Source organism: Equus asinus, chromosome 18 (assembly GCF_041296235.1).
Source record: "Equus asinus isolate D_3611 breed Donkey chromosome 18, EquAss-T2T_v2, whole genome shotgun sequence".
Taxonomy (NCBI): Eukaryota; Metazoa; Chordata; class Mammalia; order Perissodactyla; family Equidae; genus Equus; species Equus asinus.
The window spans coordinates 11,455,047-11,473,970 of NC_091807.1; the positions used below are offsets into that span (position 1 = coordinate 11,455,047).

The 18,924-nt window shown below is 33.9% G+C and overlaps 1 protein-coding gene across 19 annotated transcripts in view; it reads right to left on the minus strand.

The window, feature by feature from the left end:
• Window positions 1-18,924, minus strand: part of ROBO2 (roundabout guidance receptor 2) — a 1,206,434-nt gene that overhangs the window by 79,646 nt on the left and 1,107,864 nt on the right. For all 19 annotated transcript variants that reach the window (XM_070488704.1, XM_070488697.1, XM_070488701.1 and 16 more), the window contains 6 exons: window positions 18,070-18,241; window positions 13,198-13,403; window positions 8,907-8,988; window positions 8,303-8,465; window positions 6,559-6,725; window positions 3,300-3,421 (listed from right to left, as the gene is read on the minus strand). In XM_070488704.1, the coding sequence (XP_070344805.1) occupies window positions 3,300-3,421; window positions 6,559-6,725; window positions 8,303-8,465; window positions 8,907-8,988; window positions 13,198-13,403; window positions 18,070-18,241 (912 nt within the window). The remainder of the gene's footprint in view (window positions 1-3,299; window positions 3,422-6,558; window positions 6,726-8,302; window positions 8,466-8,906; window positions 8,989-13,197; window positions 13,404-18,069; window positions 18,242-18,924) is intronic.

The following is an 18,924-nucleotide window of genomic DNA, read 5'->3' on the forward strand; positions in this document are numbered from 1 at the left end:
TTGATCATTGAACAGACAATTATTGAAAGGGTATTTCATAATAGATGCTCTGCTTTGAAAAAACAGGAATAAAACACAAACTCCAGACTCACAGAAGTCAAGCTCATGAGGGAGAGAGATATGTAAACTAGTAATGACAAGCTACTTGGGATACAGAGATGAATATGACAAGGTCCTTCTCCTGGAAGAACTCCCAGACTACTGACCTGCAATCATGATCTAATTTGATTTATTCTTTTAAACTCAGTGACTTTTAAAGGGATTAACTTCGTAAACATAATGACTTTGATTTCTACCCAAATAATTTCCACATTTAGAAACAGCTTAAAAGAAGCCCCTTCAAAAGTCCCAACAGAGTAGACTTTTTCAATTGAGAATGAGGAAAAATCAGCTATTAAACACATAATGATTTCCTTGACTTTGTTAGTTTTGTATCTAGTCAAAGCTACAGAAAAATGGAAGAGGCACAGTGAATAATACCCCGACTGTGCCATTGGAAAAACGATGAGGTCATTATGCTCCCTTCACGAGAATAGAAGAATAGAAGTCATTATATGTCGAAGACAGAATAAGTCTATGAGAAATTATAGCAAAAATGGAATTAGAAACAATGTAATGCTAAATAATCATAATTACCCTTAAAATATTTTAAACTTAGTCTCATTTTTGTTAAAGTATTATACAATTTTCTACCCATAGGACAAAAATTTGACTGATCATGTGGTCTGGTTTAAGAAATAACAAAATGCCCCATCCAGGATCGTATGCCCAAATTCCACCATTAAAAGGTATTCCTTTTAAGTAAATATTTGTGTACAGTAAAGTGAAAAACACAAAAAACGGATTTAAAGTAAGGAAATTCTAATCCTATCTTTATAAATAGATGTGAGATACTGGGAACATTGTTCAACCTGTCTGCACTGGTTTCCTTTTACAACATTATAGACTTGGAATAAACAGCCTTAAATGTTATTTTAGGTTCTCCTGTTCTGATTTAATAACGCCTCCATGTTTCCCTATGTAAATGCAGATGAGTGGTGATGCCTTTTCTGGAGCCTGAGGGTAGAGTTAATCACTTCCTCTTTAATTGAAACCTGTCTATAGGCTACATATATATCTGTTATGGCCTTTATCTGAGTACTGTCCTTAAGGATTTCCATGTTTCTCTCAAGTAGATTTGTGTCTCTTTATATAGTGCTGTCCCACACGTAGTAAAAACTGGTCCTCAAAACATGCTAGTTGAACTGGATTTGTTCAATGGACTTATTACTGAGAGGACACTGGAATAATTTCTTCATTGTGTTTTATACTTCAAACATAATTAAGAACTGATGAAAAACAACCAGTTTTCCTTTCTTAACCTCCCTTGTTGAGGGATTTGATAGGAATGGGTGAAATAATCATTTCCCTAAAGAAACCTGGACTCAAAGAGGGGGCAAATCTAATTTTTTAATTTATAGTTATTTTTCCGTTACAACAACAACAACAATAATGATAGAGACATAATTATACATACTTTATAATTAATACTATAAGTAAAGTGCAATTTTTTCTAGGTGTTTCTAACTCAAATGTCCATACAGCATACAAGATCTAGCACATAGACAGACAGCTTAAAGAAGATGTGCTCCTCTATCATCCTGATATATTTTCTTACGGATTTTTAGAGGATATAGTAGAGAGATCTTGGGCATAAGTGAGAAGTTGGCAATAACTGTATTAGGCACAGGGAAGAACATTATCTGGCTCTTCTCAAAACATAGACATACATGTTGACACAAATCATACACAAGTCTTAGTATTCTCTAATATAACTAATACTGACATTTGTATTCTATTTGTTGTTTTCACTGCAGTGGCTAACACATGATCAAAATATTTAGCATCTTGAAATAACAGTGGGGAGGGTGACATTTAAGAATGCATGGAATTGAACACTCTTAGTATATATTAAAAATCAATTTATTTCTTAAAATCCAGTAATTTTTTTACTATATATGTCAAATTGTTAAAATTAAATACATGTTTTGGTTCTGCTGGATGAGATTCAGCTAAAAGAATGTAAAGATGGTCGATTTAAATTCAGAAGAAGACTTCACCAAAATTAAAATCTTTCATGCTTCAAATGACACCTTAAAAAAGTAAAAACCCACACACTGAGAGAAAATATTTACAAATCATATATCTGATAAAGGATCTGTATCCAATATAAAAAAAACTGTTACAAGACTAAAATAAGACAAACAACCGAATTTAAAAATGGTCAAAGAACTTGAACAGACATTTCCCTAAAGAAGATATGCAAATGCTCAAAAGCACATGAAAAGATGCAAAATATCACTAAAGAAATGCAAATCCAAACCACAATGACGTACACCACTTTACACCCACTAGTATGGCTATAATGAAAAAAAAGACAGAGAATAACAAGTGTTGGTGAGGACGTGAGAGATTGGCAAAGATCTGGGAAAACTGGAACCTTCAAATATTGCTGGTGAGAACACAAAATGGTATAATATTTTACTTTGGAAAATATTTTGGCAGTTCATCCAAATGTTAAACAGAGAGTTATGATATTACTCAATAGTTCCTACATTTATACCAAGAGAAAGGACAACATATGTGGACTTGTACACAAATGGTCATGGCACCATCATTCATAATAGCCAAAAGTAGGAGCAACTCAAAAGTGCATCAGCTGATGGATAGATAAACAGATGTAGGTGATATATCTGTACAACAGAATGCTATTCAGCAATAAATAGGAATAAAGTACTGATGAATCTCAAAAACATGCTGAGTAAAAGGAGCAGGACATAAGAGATCACACGTAAGATGACTGCATTCATATGAAAGGAATAGGCAAATCTACAGACAGAGTGGATTAGTGGTTGCAAAGGGCTAAAGTAGAGGGAGTGGAGGAGTGAATGCTAATGGGTACAGGGTTTCATTCTGAGATGATGAAATGTTTTAAAGCCACACTTTGCTGATGATTGCCTGACTCTGTAAATATACTAAAAAACATTGAGTTGTACACCTTAACTGTAGTATGTTAATTATATCTCAAAAAAGCTGCTAAAAATTCAGAAGACAGAATATGTCATGTTTATATTGTACTCAATCTATTTTTACTCTACTCTTTATCTATTGAATATTTTTTATCATTGATTACACCTTGATTTTAAAAGGGGAGGGTGTTTTTTACTACTTTTTGGTTTGTTTATTTTCTTTTTTTCTGTTTCGTTTGTTTTCTTAAAGGAATAAAAGCTACTACCATTATATAACCTTTGAAAACTTACCGTCCATGTAACTTGAACAGTGGTAGGAGTCAATACAACTGGAGTATGAAGACGGACAATGACATCACCTAGTTCTTTCTGTACTTGTCGATGGTCCACTCCTTGGGCTGGTGGGCTGATATCTACAGGTAGATAACCATTCCCAATTTTTAAAAATTCATAGTAAAATTCCAATGTTTATTATATAAGCCAATATTATGCCACTAGAAATAATTACAGGGAAAAAAAGAAAAACCCTGTGTGACCAAAAAACATTAAAACATATTTCTATACATACCACCATGCTAGGATGTAATTTGAGAGATGATATTTATCTTCACTAAAATAATATTAATAAAAGAGTGCTGGCGATCCCTCACCCCCATTCAAACACATTGTTAAGGGAGAGCTATTATTTTCTTATTAACAAAGTATGTGCTGTAAGACTTCGCTAGAAACATCAGTTTTATACAGATGTTAGCATATTGAACGACTGTCGCTAGTAGTTAATGGGACCATATATGAAAACTGCTGTTTAGGAATTTGTTTAATCTTTTGTCCCAGTTGGCAGATAGTGTGTTCTTACTCTGTGACCTGTTTCAGTCTGGGAGCTGAGAGGGAAAGTAATCAGGAGGACTGGGGAAGTGATTTATGTCACTAAGGGTAAACAAAGTGAGGGGAAAGAGGGAAAGAAGCCCCCAAATTCACAAAAATACTTTTGACTAAAAAAGTTAGAATACAGATAAAAAGCTCCAAAGTAATAAATTTTGAACAACACTCCAATATCTGACAAAACATAGCACAGCTGTTTTTTTGGAAATGACGGGGGATGGGGAGGAGGAAGAAAGAAGTGCGATGGGTAGAATGACATACTCTCAGACACACATTGTTCTGTCCATTTATTCACCACTCACCCAAACCACTCACCCAAATACTACTCTACTGTCTAATATTCTATGTATCCATTAAGAAAAATAAATATAGACATCCAAGTCCATCAAATTGACCTCAAGAACTGAATTTCACACATACTGAAATCAACTTCTTTAACTGGTGCACTGCAATATTAAATTGATTTTTTTTTTTCCTCAGGCCACCTTATTTAAGGAAGGAAGTCCAATTTAAAGTGATTTATTTTCTTAATCTTGTTTTCTCCTATTTTCTCAAGCCACAATGCCACACTCTTGCAAAAATATTTTTAAGTGCGTATCTCAGCCAGAACTTAAATTGGGTGCACTAACTTAAATTGGGACACAAATAACGGAGAACTACACTTTGGTGACCTTTTCCCAGTTCCACTTTTTTTATCCTCAACATAAACAGCACAGAGAGTTTTACCTGATTTAGAAAAAAAATATTATTAATATTGCGTGATAATATTAACCTCTGCTCATATATCTGTGGTCTACTGTGATGTAGATTGTGGAAATATTTGCTGCATTACTAAAATAAAAGATTTCTAGATTCTATGCTATTTAATATTTTTGAAAAATAGGAGCTCACATAGCCAAGTGTTCTTTGAAAAGAAGTGCTTTGCAGAATGCAAATCTGCTGAAAGTGTGGTGTCAAAAAATGATCCTGACATTCAGACACAAAACATGAGTTTTCCTATTAAATATCTGTTAAGAGAACATAAGTCTTTTGCTCTATATAGTCTGTCAACTGGAACAAGCCAGATCACAAACAACTTTTGATTAATCCTTTTTGACCTTTTCACCAAGAAGCTGTTTTACGAGTTGAGATTTAGTGACTGGCACAGTTATCGAATGATCAAGAAGGTCTGCTGGATTTAACCATAGCATTCTCTTATCTCCCCACCCTCCACTGCAGCTACACATAAAAACTGACTATTTCTATCTACACAGGTGAAAATGACCTAAGTACTATAATTTCTTGACTTAAAACCATACACCTCTTCCTTTTCAAGTTCAATAATTTAATTTACTCATTAAATTCAGAGACACTAAAAGTAACTGGATCCAGGTAAGGTAAAATATAACCAGTTTCAGGTCTTCAAATTCTTGTTGTACTTTTTCTTTCCCTGGAGACAGGTTCTTTACCTACAGGCCCTTTATCATCTTGGAAAATTAATCACATTACTACTTAGAGAACAATAGCAAAGTAGCATTCCCTCCTCCCTTGACTGTCATCATGTCAGTAACGTTACAAAATCACGTGGTGACTTTATTTCACTGGATTCCTTTAAGGCGCCCTTCTCTGCTATAATAGCACGCTGGTTACTATCACTGAGCTACATTGTAATTATAATAATATTTTATGGCTGTATGGTGCTTTTCATAGCATAAAAATACCACTTTGAATTATATCTTGTTCAAAGCCTTTTACAAATAAGAAATAATTAACCCTTTCTCACGAACCCTGTGGGAAGCAGGTTGTAACAAAAAATAAAGCCACCATTTCTATTTTATTAATTCCCTCCATCTACTAGGAGGAAGGGAAATTATAATGCAACATCCTATATGAACCTTTAGACTCCAGTGGCTTCTCAGTTTGAAGAGACAGGCTACAAAAGATGAGATGAGAAATCCTCCATTTTGATCTTATGTTATAATATTCTGGGTGGGTTTTTTAAATTAGTCAAAAGAATCACATACCTCAGGAAGAAAACTTGATTTACTGCTTTCTGAAATAAATTGCTCCTTTAAACATCTGGTTTAATAAAATACACTGTAGCGATGCTTGTCAGACGTGAGCATCAGCCTCGCCTGGAGGGCCCTTAACCACGATTGCTGGGTCCACCCCTCAGAGTTTCGGAGCTGGAGCCCGAGATCCTGCATTTCTAACGTGGTCCCTGGTGATGCAGATGCTGCTGCTATGGGAACCTCACCCTGAGAGCCACTGCACCATAAACACAGAATTCCTGAACAATAGGAAATGATTTTGATATGCCTTTCTGGGAATCTTATCCACTAAAGATCACTTTGTGCTCTTGTATAATCAATTTCAAAGGAGAAACATTTTTCCTCCCTTGGAAATACAGTAACGTGCTAACTTAGTTGACTCACTCTTACTCTTACTCTGTAAGTGTACCCAATTATTTTGTTTATTTTTTACTAAATAGACCTTGCCAGTTACAGAAAGAAGACACATTCACCAAGGTGAACTGCAAGTTTCCTGCTCCTTCACTGGATCAGGTCTAGTAAATCATTATAACAAGCAACGCAGGCACATTTATCTTTCCTCGTGCAAGCCCTTTGTTCTTAAAGATTTGTTTAACGCCTCTTCTAGAACCAGCCATGTTTACAGCTATTGGAATTACCTTGTGTGCGCACGGGATCTGACATTGGACTTGGATCGCTGAGACCTTGGGGGTTGATGGCTCTGACCATGAATAAATAGATGGTATTGGGCCGCAGTCCTCTCACAGTGTAGAGAGTGGTCTTCACGTGGTTTGCCACCGTCTGCCAGCTATTGCTCACAGATTGGCTGAAAGACGAACAGAAATTTCTTTTAAAGAACAGTCATAAAGGTATTGGAAATGGAGTTGGATATCAATGACAAAGGTTAATGGCTGAAAATTAAACACACACACACACACAACGCTTGAAGTGTTCAGCCCAAGAAATGAAACATTTGGATGATTTCAGTTTATTCAACAACAAAGCCGAGCCCACCTAACGGAAGTGCCATGCACAACAAAATTAAACTCAGCCCAGGAGATGTGACAGCCCTTTGCTAATGCACAGCAGCCCACTAAATGAATACCTGTAAAAGGAACAGAGGCCAAGATCACAACATCAAGTTTATACAGTAAATATGGTCCTCGTAAATGTATATATATACCTTGAAAAGAATTAACCTGTAGAAAGAATAAATGGACTACAGAGTAAATTATGCCAATACATTTTCCTTTTACAAGGTGTGTTTTCTTTTGCATCAATTCCACATGCAATATTATAATAGAGCCTTCTAAAACTACATATCTGTAAAAGAAGAAAGGAAGCATGTAATGAATATTTTCCCTTGGTCACATTTTTAATAAAATTGTACATTACACAATATTGTGATTTCTTATCTTGGAATGGTGAAATATCTCTGAATCTGCATGTATGGACCCCTCAACAGCCAGCTACAGATGGAATGCGCATTTAGAGCACTTCGCCTAGGGTCAAATGCTGCTTTTGTTTAGAATGAGGAAAAAATGTGATTTTCTGTTTATCTTTCAGAAGTCCTTAGGCATCAAAGCGTAAAAATTATAGAGAAATACTATTTTGAAATTTGAAAACTATGTATTGACCGTTACCTTAAATAGATTATGGAGGCCTAAAATGAAAGTCATGATTTGTCCTAAATGCTTACAAAGGACAGTGGCTATCATTACCAAAATGGCAAATAGAAGCACATGGAAGCTGAATATGAAGCTACATTTTCCCATTTGTGTAAGTATTTTACTACATTGTCATAAGAAAATTTTATAGCGCTATTTGCTAATTTATAGTCTATAGTATCCTTAAATTGATGACAATTATTTAAAATAGCAACTGGACATACCTTTTCCTTTCAGCAACCAGAAGTGCACAGAACTGATTTCTTAATTGTAGTTTTTAATTTTCTCTTAGGCCTACCCAATAGATGTATTCAAATATATAGCACAAAAGCATTAGAATTATTTTAAGTTCTGCTCCAATTATTAGGAAGCCAAGTTTCAGGGTTCTATGCCTCAGTAAAAGCTGCATAACTTAAAAAGCAGCTGTGCCTAATTAAATTATTTTCTGCCTAGTTCTAATGCCAAAATTCTCTTCTTAGGTCCTTACAGTACTCAGGGTAAAGAAAGGAGCTAAGTGATTATGTCACAAACTAATGAATATTTAATCTAATAACTAAGGTATAAGTGAAAAAAACCCTAAAGTGTATTATTGAATAAAGTTAGATATAAAAGATAATTCTTCAAATACACTGATTGAACATGTCCTTAAAATAAAGTAGTGGGATAGCTCACGTGAGATTTTAGGACATAGGAGCTAAAGGAAAAACCCAATGGCGAAAAAGAGAGTGTTGCATACCTGAAAGCCTCAATGATATATGCACTTGCTGGAAGGGTTCCAGGGGTACCTGGTTGCCAGGACAAGGTGACACTGTTCTTAGTAACATCAGTGACCTGCGGTTTGGATGGTGGCCCTGGCAGGTCACTTAAATCATAATTTTTACTGATCGTTGCTCCAGATTCTATAGAGGACAAACAGAAAAGGCTTCATTCCTGATTGCACAAGCTGACAACAATGCTTAAAAGAAGGAAAATAGTCTATTAAAGATGTTAACCTAGACAGCGAGCAATTCATCCTCATGAATCAGAAGTATATAAGTGAATCTTTGCTTTTCCTACATGAGACTAAATGTTAACTTTACTTTCACACAGGATCATTAGAATTGCTTGCTCTTTAGAGAGAGAAAATAAAATAACAAGGTTATCAAGGACAAATGTATCAAATGGCATCTAGGCAATGCTGTGTGCCAAGCGGTGCAGGAGTTAAAAATGGCATAAGACTTCATTTCTATATTCAATGAATTTAAAATCTTGATCTCTCTTTAACTTGTAATTTGATAATGAGCTAATCACTAAAATGGCCTCAAGATTTCTTCTGTCAGGATAATTCACAACGAACCCACCTGTGACACCCAGCACAGCACTCCAGGAAGTCTCTCCACTTGAACTTGTAGCAACACAAGTATAAGTGCCGGTATCAGAAATCTAGTATGCGAGGAAGAGAGAGAAGTAAGTTGTTTTAATTAATTTGCAGAATAATTACTCAGGCTCAACAAGGCAATATATAATTTCTTAAAATGTGATGTATCATTTGGCTGTGTAAATTGTACATTAGAGTCAACCATACGTATACAAAAAATACTAAAATAAACATATAATGTTATTTTTTTCATAATAGTGACTCAAAGATTTTTTATTGTATTTCCACAACTAAATGTTATTTTTCTGATAAACTCTGTTTGTCCATCTCTCTTGCCTCCAAAGTAGTATCTTATCTTTTAACTCCAGGTTTTGTTTGGGCTTCCTTGTGTCAGAATTAGATAAGGACAACTCAGGACAAGATTTTTCAGAATCCTATAACCTTCCGGAGATCAGTAAAGCAAAGCTGTTCTCTCTGTCTCCAATAAATTATATTTCAATGAATAAAATGTACCCAGGAGTAAATAAACACTGAGGTAATAAGGGGCCAATCCTTCCTTTTCTTTTAAAAACAAAGAGAAAAGTGAAGACAGAAAAATTAAAAAAAAAAGAAGGAAAACTAAATCTTTCCCTTTAAAGAGATCAGTACTCGTATTTAAATTGTAGCAGTGCAACATCAAGTGAAATAAAGTTGTATCATTAAAAACCAGACAAACTAAGCTTATGGAATCATTGCAATTTAGAGCTGAAAGGAATCAGAGAAATAATCTAATACATAACTCTTTTTTAAGCATACTTTTAAATTGCCATTTCCAAGGTTTTAGCTATTCATTGAGTAGCAAAAGACTTCTAGAAATAGTTGATAATGTAATCAAAAGTCCTCTTTTACAAATGTAAAAGGCAGAAGATTCTGTGATTATATCTCGAGAAAAGTCCCAAATCAATAAAAGATGTAACTCAAAAATCCTCTCTGTGGTTGAGTCCTGTGGGCTTACTCTGCAAACAACATTCACTTGTACTAGTTTAGGGATAAAGGAAAAGTGAGGGGGGAAGAGAAACGAGGACCAAAGAATAAGGCAAGTCAGGAGATGCAGAATTAAGATTTTGTGATGAACATGAGTTTAATTGTTGATGAAATATGGGAGTTCATGGAATATAATATCTGCTGGGTTCAAACTGCAAGTGTATATAGATGACTCAACCTTCCACAATTGATTCTCGGGTAAATCATTAGTGCATGGATGTTACTGCCGTTCCACCATTTTAATTGATTTTAGACGTCATTATGTATTTTAACTTAAGTTTCAAATTGCAGTGGCACGTCACTCTTTGCCATATTATCTCAGTACGATTGTCTTCTATTATACAAAGGGATGATGGGGGATAGCCATTGTAGAAAAAGCCATTCTTTTAAATGTGGCTGTGCACGCATTATAGTCATTAGAAATCTTTGCACTGAAGAAGCATCACTCACAAACTAAATATAATGAGCCCAGGTTGGATTTTAATGGGATGTTCATTTGAATATGGTCTGTGAAAGAGTAAAGAATTTGCATTTTACTATAGCTGTTGAACTAAAATGTAGCACTTGTTATTATGTGCAAATGCTAAAAGACGAGTATGGAGGTAATGCTTCTTAACTGCATCTCCTTGTCATTGTGTGAAGCTACAAGTCTGACATTAGCTGTGGTAGGTATGTTTTAATGAGTATTGGAATATTCTACTTCTCAGAAGACACAGATTCAATTACCAATTAGCTGGACTATGAGAACGCAGTGTTCATCACACTATTTTTCCCCCCTGCCTTAAGTACCAAAAGAGAAAGAGTGAGACACAAAGAAATATGACCTACAGAAACCGTCTCTTGACCGTACAAGTGAAGTACTGTAAAACATTCATCTCCCTTTAAAGACGGTCATCTTACGGGAAAAGAACAATTCTTTCATTTTAGAGTTTATCAAAAGTGATATCAAGAGCCTAAACATCTTGCTAAAAGTCACTCTTGTATCACCATCACCACTACCACATTCATTTTTGTTCCTTTAACTTTAAATAATGTCTTTTCTGATCCTGAGTGCTTCATACCTTTTTGATCCTTCTCCTTTTTGCCTTAACCATGTGCTTAAAAAGAGATTAACATGCTGGCACACTCCATCACCTACCTTCTCCTTGTGTCGTTGGCTGCAGACAAGCTCCCAGGAGCTTGCCTCTCAGAGAGACTGCTTAGAATCCTGTCAGAAGCCTGCAAGTTTGTGTGACGTCATCAAACACCCACCTTTAAGTGCTTCTTTCAAACACTACTGGGGATCTTGCCTATTCAAGCACACCCTTTACTTCAGCAGTACAGAGAAAATCCATTAACCTCCACGGCCCATGTCTGCCTTTAGCCCAGAGAGGGAGTTTAAAGTGTTTACTCAAGGAGAGTTGGCATTAATTTTTTAATAACTCCATTTTGTTCAAAGAAGGTTAACAATTAATTTACAATCAATAAAAAAGACGGGCTAAAAATCTATACTAATTTATTTTTCTTTTAACTGAATTTGATAGTTTTTTTCCTACTTAGAGCAATAATTAATGTCTGTCTCAAAATTAAAACAAAAAAATTATACATATTAATTTTATTATAAGTTAAAGATTTATGCGTTTCTGTGTGTGTCCATATGATGCAAAAATAGTCATTCTTCTGTTTGGTATATGTACCTGCATGATACACTGATAAAAATCACAGATAAGCATGTGATTGTAAATATATTTCCATTGTAAGAGAAGAAGACACATTGTGATCATTTGAAAATACGCGTCATAAAAATATTTTTATATATACCTCTTTTGCCTTCTGAATGGGAAAATTCAACAAGATCTTTTTTGTTTTCTAGTTTTCCTTCATCTTGGTTCCCAATTTCTCCCTAGATACCACATTCTACTAATTGTTCTTCTGCAAAATCATTTTCAATAAATCTTTCTTCAAGTGCCATTACATCATCTATCTTAGTTGTAGCTCTCATTCTCAATCTTAGGATGACTATAACATATACAACTCTTGAGCTTTAGCACAGTACCTGCTACACGGAGGGGAGGCTCTCTATATTTGATTGAATGAAGTGAATATACTTGTGGAGGGCAGGCATCCTTCTGGTATTCATACATCATGTAATCCCTCACTGTAAGTGTGTATGGGACCTGTTGACTCGCTTCTGGCCAATAGAATATGGCAAGAATGACAGATGTCATATTCATGATTATGTTACATAGGATTGTAATGCCTGTCTTGCTAGGGGACTCTCTTCCTTGACTTTGAGGAAGCAAGCAATCATGTTGGGAAAATCCATATGGCAAGGGATGAACTAAAGGCAGCCTTCAGTCAACAGCAAGCAAGGAGTTGAGTTCATCAGTCTGACAGCCAGAAGGAACTGAATGCTACTGACAATCATGTTGCTTGGAAACAAATCTATTTCCAATCAATCTTTAGATGAGACCACAACCTTGATACCTGATTGCAGCTTTGTGAGACCCTGTAGCAGAAGACCCAGCTAAGTCATGCCTAGGCTCCTAACCCATAGAAACTATGAGATAATAAATGTGTTGCCTTAAGCCTCTAAGTGTTTGCTAATATCGTTACATAGCAGTAGATAGCTAATGTGATATTCAGAAGTAGACATTTATTTTGATTTGCTTCAGAAGCATGTCTAACTTGTTAAATCAGCAGGAATTGTCATTCTCTATCATATTATCTTCTGTTAAAAGACCAGCAACGGCTTGTTCTTGCCCACAAGTTTAAATCTAAATGCCACAGCAATTAAGCTAAAATTTAAGATTTTCCACCAAATAGCCAGGCCTGTTTACTATGGATTCAGTCTCATCTCTTTATTTTTTTTTCCACATAACTGGCCAAGCCAATTTACCCACATTTCCTTACAAACTTCCTCTGTTCATGAGAGTAAATCAGAAGGATTTGTCACTTTCAAATTATTTTAAATATTCCATCACTATCATTAACTTTATGTATTTACTATTTATGTATTTTTAGTTTCATTGATTGCATATATATGGGTTGCAATAAAGGAGTAAAAAGTATCTAGGTCTGTTACACTTTTATGATTAACATAAAAACAATGACTTTCCCTCTAGTCTCAATTCATTACTTGTAAAATAAGAAATAACACGGTGTATGTACAGCATCATGCTGGGATGTGAGATTTAAGTTCACAACAGTTTTTCTCTAGGGCAGTACTTATCTTGAGATGAAGATTCAAATACAAGTCCAATATTACTTACCCGTAAATTCTTAATCTGCAACGTTCCTTGTTCTTGTATAGTTGCTCTTGGATCTCTACCCAGAAAAGTAAAACCCTCCTTTAACCAGCTAATTACAGGAAGAGGATCACCAGTAGCTTTACACTTCAGCAATGCTGTACCATCAACTGCTAGCGTTTGGTTGGCTGGGCCTTGTAGAATTATGGGTGGAGGTCTATCTGTCAAAACTAAAGGATAAACATATTTTCAGGAAATTTTAACTTCTCTGAAATTCAGTCATCTTGATATTGAAAGTAAGGTTAAAGCCCAAAAGTCATATATATTACTTATATTCTGCATATTCTATATCCATCATATATCTATTATCTATATATAGATAAATATACATACATCTATAGATACTATACTGAGACTCTACTATTGTTTATAACTTATTCTGAATTACCTATAATCAAGATGATTATGAGATAAAGTATGACATTAGAGAGGCCTAGTATTATTGAAAGGCTTAATCATATTAAAATTAAAATGCAAATACAGAGAGCTTATGACAGTTGTTCATAAAATGTCCATTTTATCTCATATGCATATACAAGAAAGCCTGTGGAGTACCATATGGGTGGAGTAAATTTTCAGTTTTGTTTTTATTATAAATATATGTACAATACATAATTTTACCCTTCATAGCACCAGTTGCATGCTGTATTTATAAAGATAATATTTTTGCTATGTTAAAATACAAGATTATAAATAATTCATTTCCAAAATTGTGAGACTGGGCTTTAGATTATAGTAATATAATTTAGATAATATGATTTAATTTGTCTTTGCAACTAAGCAAAGAAAAACCATCTAGTATGACAAAATCGGGCATGCAAAATCAATGTTTATATATATCAATTCCTGTGTTCATTTGGGTAAATTCTCTATAACTTCATAACTTTTAGTTCAGTGTGTTCTTTATCAAATATTGATTAATAGTAGTATTTTCAGCGCCTTTAAAGTATTTCACAATGATTTAGGAAGTATATCAGAATGTATAGTATTATTTAAATGGGTGATGAAAATATGGAGTCGATTGGAGGCAAGCTTTCATTTACAGGTCATTAGAAGATCACCTCATAATGAAACTTACATGACCAGGTCTAAGTAAGGCTTTCTTAAGAGAAAGTTTTATAAACTTAGCTTAGATTTTGGTTAATTATCCAAAATACGCTTTTTATTGTGTGCATATATATATATATATGTATTTTATATATATATACATACATATATACAATATGTATAATATATAATATATATCATACATGTAAATATATGCATATATTTATTGTATAAATAATTTGTATTGCATAAATAATTTATTGTATAGATATATGATATTATACATATATATCTATAAAACTTCCACAGAAAGGAAAAAAAGAATGGTGGATTTGATTTATTGCTAAGCAACTGTGAAGTGAAATGGTGTCTTTTCTCAAGAAGTTCATCCTGTATTGCAACATACATGATCAAAAACGTCATTTTGCCTATTAATGCTCTAATCTCCTTTGTCTACCATCTTCTATAAATACCAGTTTATATGATTATCTATTTCTCAACCTATTTGCATCTTTATTACTAGAGTTCAGAGTTTTGGAAAATAAATCATTAAATTAAGTAGCCCTTTTAGATCCTACCATGAGAAAGCCAAATTTTAATTTAAAATAGAAGTTATGATATAAGTACTCTGCGTATCAAGATACAGTGGATCCAATCAACCTAAACTGAATACATCAAAATATATATTAAAATGTGTGTGTGTATGTAGAAAACCTTATAAAAACCTAAGGAAAAAAATACTGTTTGTGTATTCTTTACAAACAAAAACTAGAACCTTTTATTTCACTGATTTTCTTGATCAAATTCTTCATTTGAGAAGTAAATAAAATAATCTTCAGAGAATGTGAAAGTACAATGTTATGCTAATTCTCACATCTGGCAGTGATCGTGCAAATAGATATTCAAATTCAAAGCTTCATGGAATTTATTTTCTTCATGGGTCAAAAATGGAGGGCCGAACACAAAACATTATGAATAATTTTTAAGTTGAGTGAGAAAAATGGGTCTGCATTACCAGAGTAGAAACTATTTATTTAATTTTAAATAACGTTACTTCTTTGTTTCAAATATATAGAGAGAGAATTCAGGTAGCTTCTTACAACCTGCTTTTATTTTCATATCCCTGAAATTATTAGATATAGCCGAAAGACATATAATTAGTTTCTTTCTTTCTTTTTTACTGCCCAAATGAGTAGCTCATGGTCTTTTAAATGAATTTGATCAATAAAATAATTGAAAATCTCCTGGCCAGAGGAATTTTCAGTTTCAAGGATATTATGGGTGAAAGATGACCACAGGTTTCCATGAGAATAAAGTCAAAGGTTAAATGAACATTTAGGATTTCCAGTGATCTGTGAACAATTCCCTAGTTTTCTCTAACTATGCATTATAAATCCCCAATAAACCTTCATATAAGATCATGGTGTGACATTTATTGTCAATATAAGATATAAATATGTTCCTTCTCTCCAGTTATTTTAGATTCTATTGATTCTATTCATAGAAATCTCATTACAATTTTCTAATTTTCTGAGAGAAAAAAAGAGTAGAAGAAAAGAAACGAACAGTGCCAACGAATTAGTGAGAAGGTCTTTTAAAGGGATATTTTGAAATTCAAGTATATTGAAGCATCTTAGCTCTACCTACAATCAGTAAATTATCACTCAACAGCACCTTTCGTCACCATTAGCAATCTCAACTTCTATGAACACTTGAATTAAAAATATTTCCAGGAAAGGAGTCTAAATGCAAAAATGTAACAACAGAAACATTGCTATAGATGTTTTGCTTGTCTCTCTGAACATGACATATGTTTTCATTCTACAGTGGAATTTCAGTTGGCTCGCAATTGCCCTGGATCACCCCAAAAAATATATGTTTAAAATAAAAATGATGGCTCACATATTGTTAAATTGCTTAACCAATCTGAAAAATTCAAAACTATGAATAGAAGTCGTCAGCCAATGTAGCAAGTTAATATTTACAGACAGTTATTTATAATAATAATACGTGTGTGTGTTTACACCTTGAAGGTAGATTACTTTACTGTAAAAATCAATAACTCTATAACCCCCATTCAATGTTCCTGCAAAAGAATCTTGACTTTGTGATTGCTTACTTAAGTAAAAATCAATGTAGGAATTAATATTCAAGTCAGTTGTAACAAAATGTTCAGAGCCAATTCAGTCATCAGACTTAAACTTATCACTCTTTTAATTTTGCCCTAAGAAACAAAGCTAGAATTACCACCATTTTGTGAGATTATGTCATCAACTAACATAAATTCTCAAAACGAATTTTTCCTTTTCATTACATGAGACATAATTCTGAATATTAACCTGTCTCATGAACTGTATCAGTTATATCAACTGGCTCTTCTGATTCATCAGTTTTGTTTTCTACAAATATGGTTTGCCTTTTCCATAACAACTTCTTCATTTAGAAACATTTTAGAGTCTGTCTTTTGTAAAATCCTATAAGCAACTAGATTACAGTAAAGCTCTTAAGCATTATGTTCGGAACATTTCATAGTAGTATAGAATAAAACTTAGGCTTGGGCCAGAATATCTTATTTTCCAAGTATATCTACCTGGAAAGTTTTTGCCAATAGTAGAAAACATAAGAACTTGAAAAAGATTAATAATTATCTTTTATTTCTTTTAAAGAAATGGACACATGAAGGATTAAAGATCTTGCCCATCTAAAGGAAGAATTTCTCAGCACTGCTACCCTTGAACCTGACTTCTCCTTTCAGTTCCATTGCAGTAAATCTCCACAGCATCAGCAGGTGCGGCCATTAACGACTCAATGTCCCCGAAGCCAATGTTTGTCTCTTCTATTTATTCCTATTCCTGACATGGCACTGAATCAGGCAATACCACGGACAGACATTAAAAAATATTGCCTTTCTATTAATTTTAAATGACCTTTTAATCTACATGTAAATTTGAATTGTATGAAAGCACATCAAATTTCACCAGCAGAGAAAAGAAGAGAATCAGAGAGGTCACAGACCAAAGCTCTTATATTTCAGAAGCCAGCACTGGGGGTGGGGAACCCCACAAACCTCACAAACATAGGAGAGCAAGAGAGGATTTTTAGTTTAAGACATCAAAGAATAAGGCTTAAATTCATGCTCAGAGGTTCACAAAATATCTAAAACTCCCTACCTGTCAATTGTGACAAATCAGGTCTTGGAAAAAAATCAGATTATGAACAGCTCTACAGCTTTTTCAGCTTTCACTATGAATGTAGATGCTCCAATTAACAGTCGCACTACATACGTGCAAATAAAAAACAATAATTTTAGCATCCATCAGTAGTTTGGAAAGTATTTAATGACTTTAACTTAGTGAATGTATAATTAAAAAGTCATAGGATGTCATAATGTGATTAGCTAAGTAAAAACTCATCTCTGTTTCCACCGATAATGTTAAAGATGATCTCTCTTTCTCTTCTAGTAAAATAAAAATTTTAATATCCATTAGAAGCAATCATGTCAGCATAAGGCTACATAAAAATATACAGATGACTGTTGAGTGTGATGTCATTTCTTTAAATAATGCATCATTATATTTTTAAGAATAAAATAGATTGTCTTGGATGTTCTTCTTTGGGAAAATAAGTGGTATTAAATCACAAATTATTTTAAAAATGTTTTACCTAGATTCAAAGTTAAAGACAAGCATTAATTTAAATGACTTAACGAATTAGAAAATTTCACATGGTAAATGTGGATCTTGAGATAAAAATCATTATTTTCATAAGACAAATCTAATAATATCGCACCATCAGTAACTTCCAGTTGGGCTTTTGCTAAAATGCTTCCAGCCACAGTTAGGGCCTGGCAGATATAGTAACCGGCGTCTGAACGCTGAATGTTGGTGATTGTGAGGTCTCCAGTTGGCGACACAGAACATCTACTGTTGGGCTGCTGGGGTTGGTTTGGGAAAAGCAGGTTCTGCGGAAGCAAACACAATCTCATCAATATTCTTTTCCCACTCAAAAGGAAAATAATAACAACAGCTATTGGAATTATGGGAATAAAGTTGGATAAAAAACATACACAGACTTAAAAAAATACAGTGTTGAAATGGTTATATGCCACACAACGAGTTTCAGTGGGAAACTTTTTCCAAATCATGAGAAATAATAAGCTCTAAGAAGTGAGCATGCTCTAGTTGAAGGAGCAATTGTCTAAAAAATCTGGGTCTTTATCTTAACCACTCACTCTCTCCCTGACTTTCTGCTAGTTACTAAGTATCTTTAGAACAAGGTTTCCTCATCTGTAAGATGGGCATAATAATGTTTCTCTGACTCAACTCATAAGACACGGTGAGAATGTATCATTATGTATGTGTTATATAAACTGAGCATTACTAAAGATTGCAAAATACACTTTCTGCTGATCATTTTGAATACTTGAACGTAATTAACTGAACTTCTCCTAAAGGTGTTCAGAAGTGTGTGACTGAGACTGACACAGACACAGCCCAATCTACTCCTGCTGTAAGGTTTCTGCAGGTTGTAGCAGCTTTTAAAGGAGCCATGTATAAATCCTGCTGTCTAAGCAAGATTAGCAAATCAATGGAAATAAAAAAGAAGATGCAGAATGTTTCTGAAGTGTGCATGTAATCATAAAGA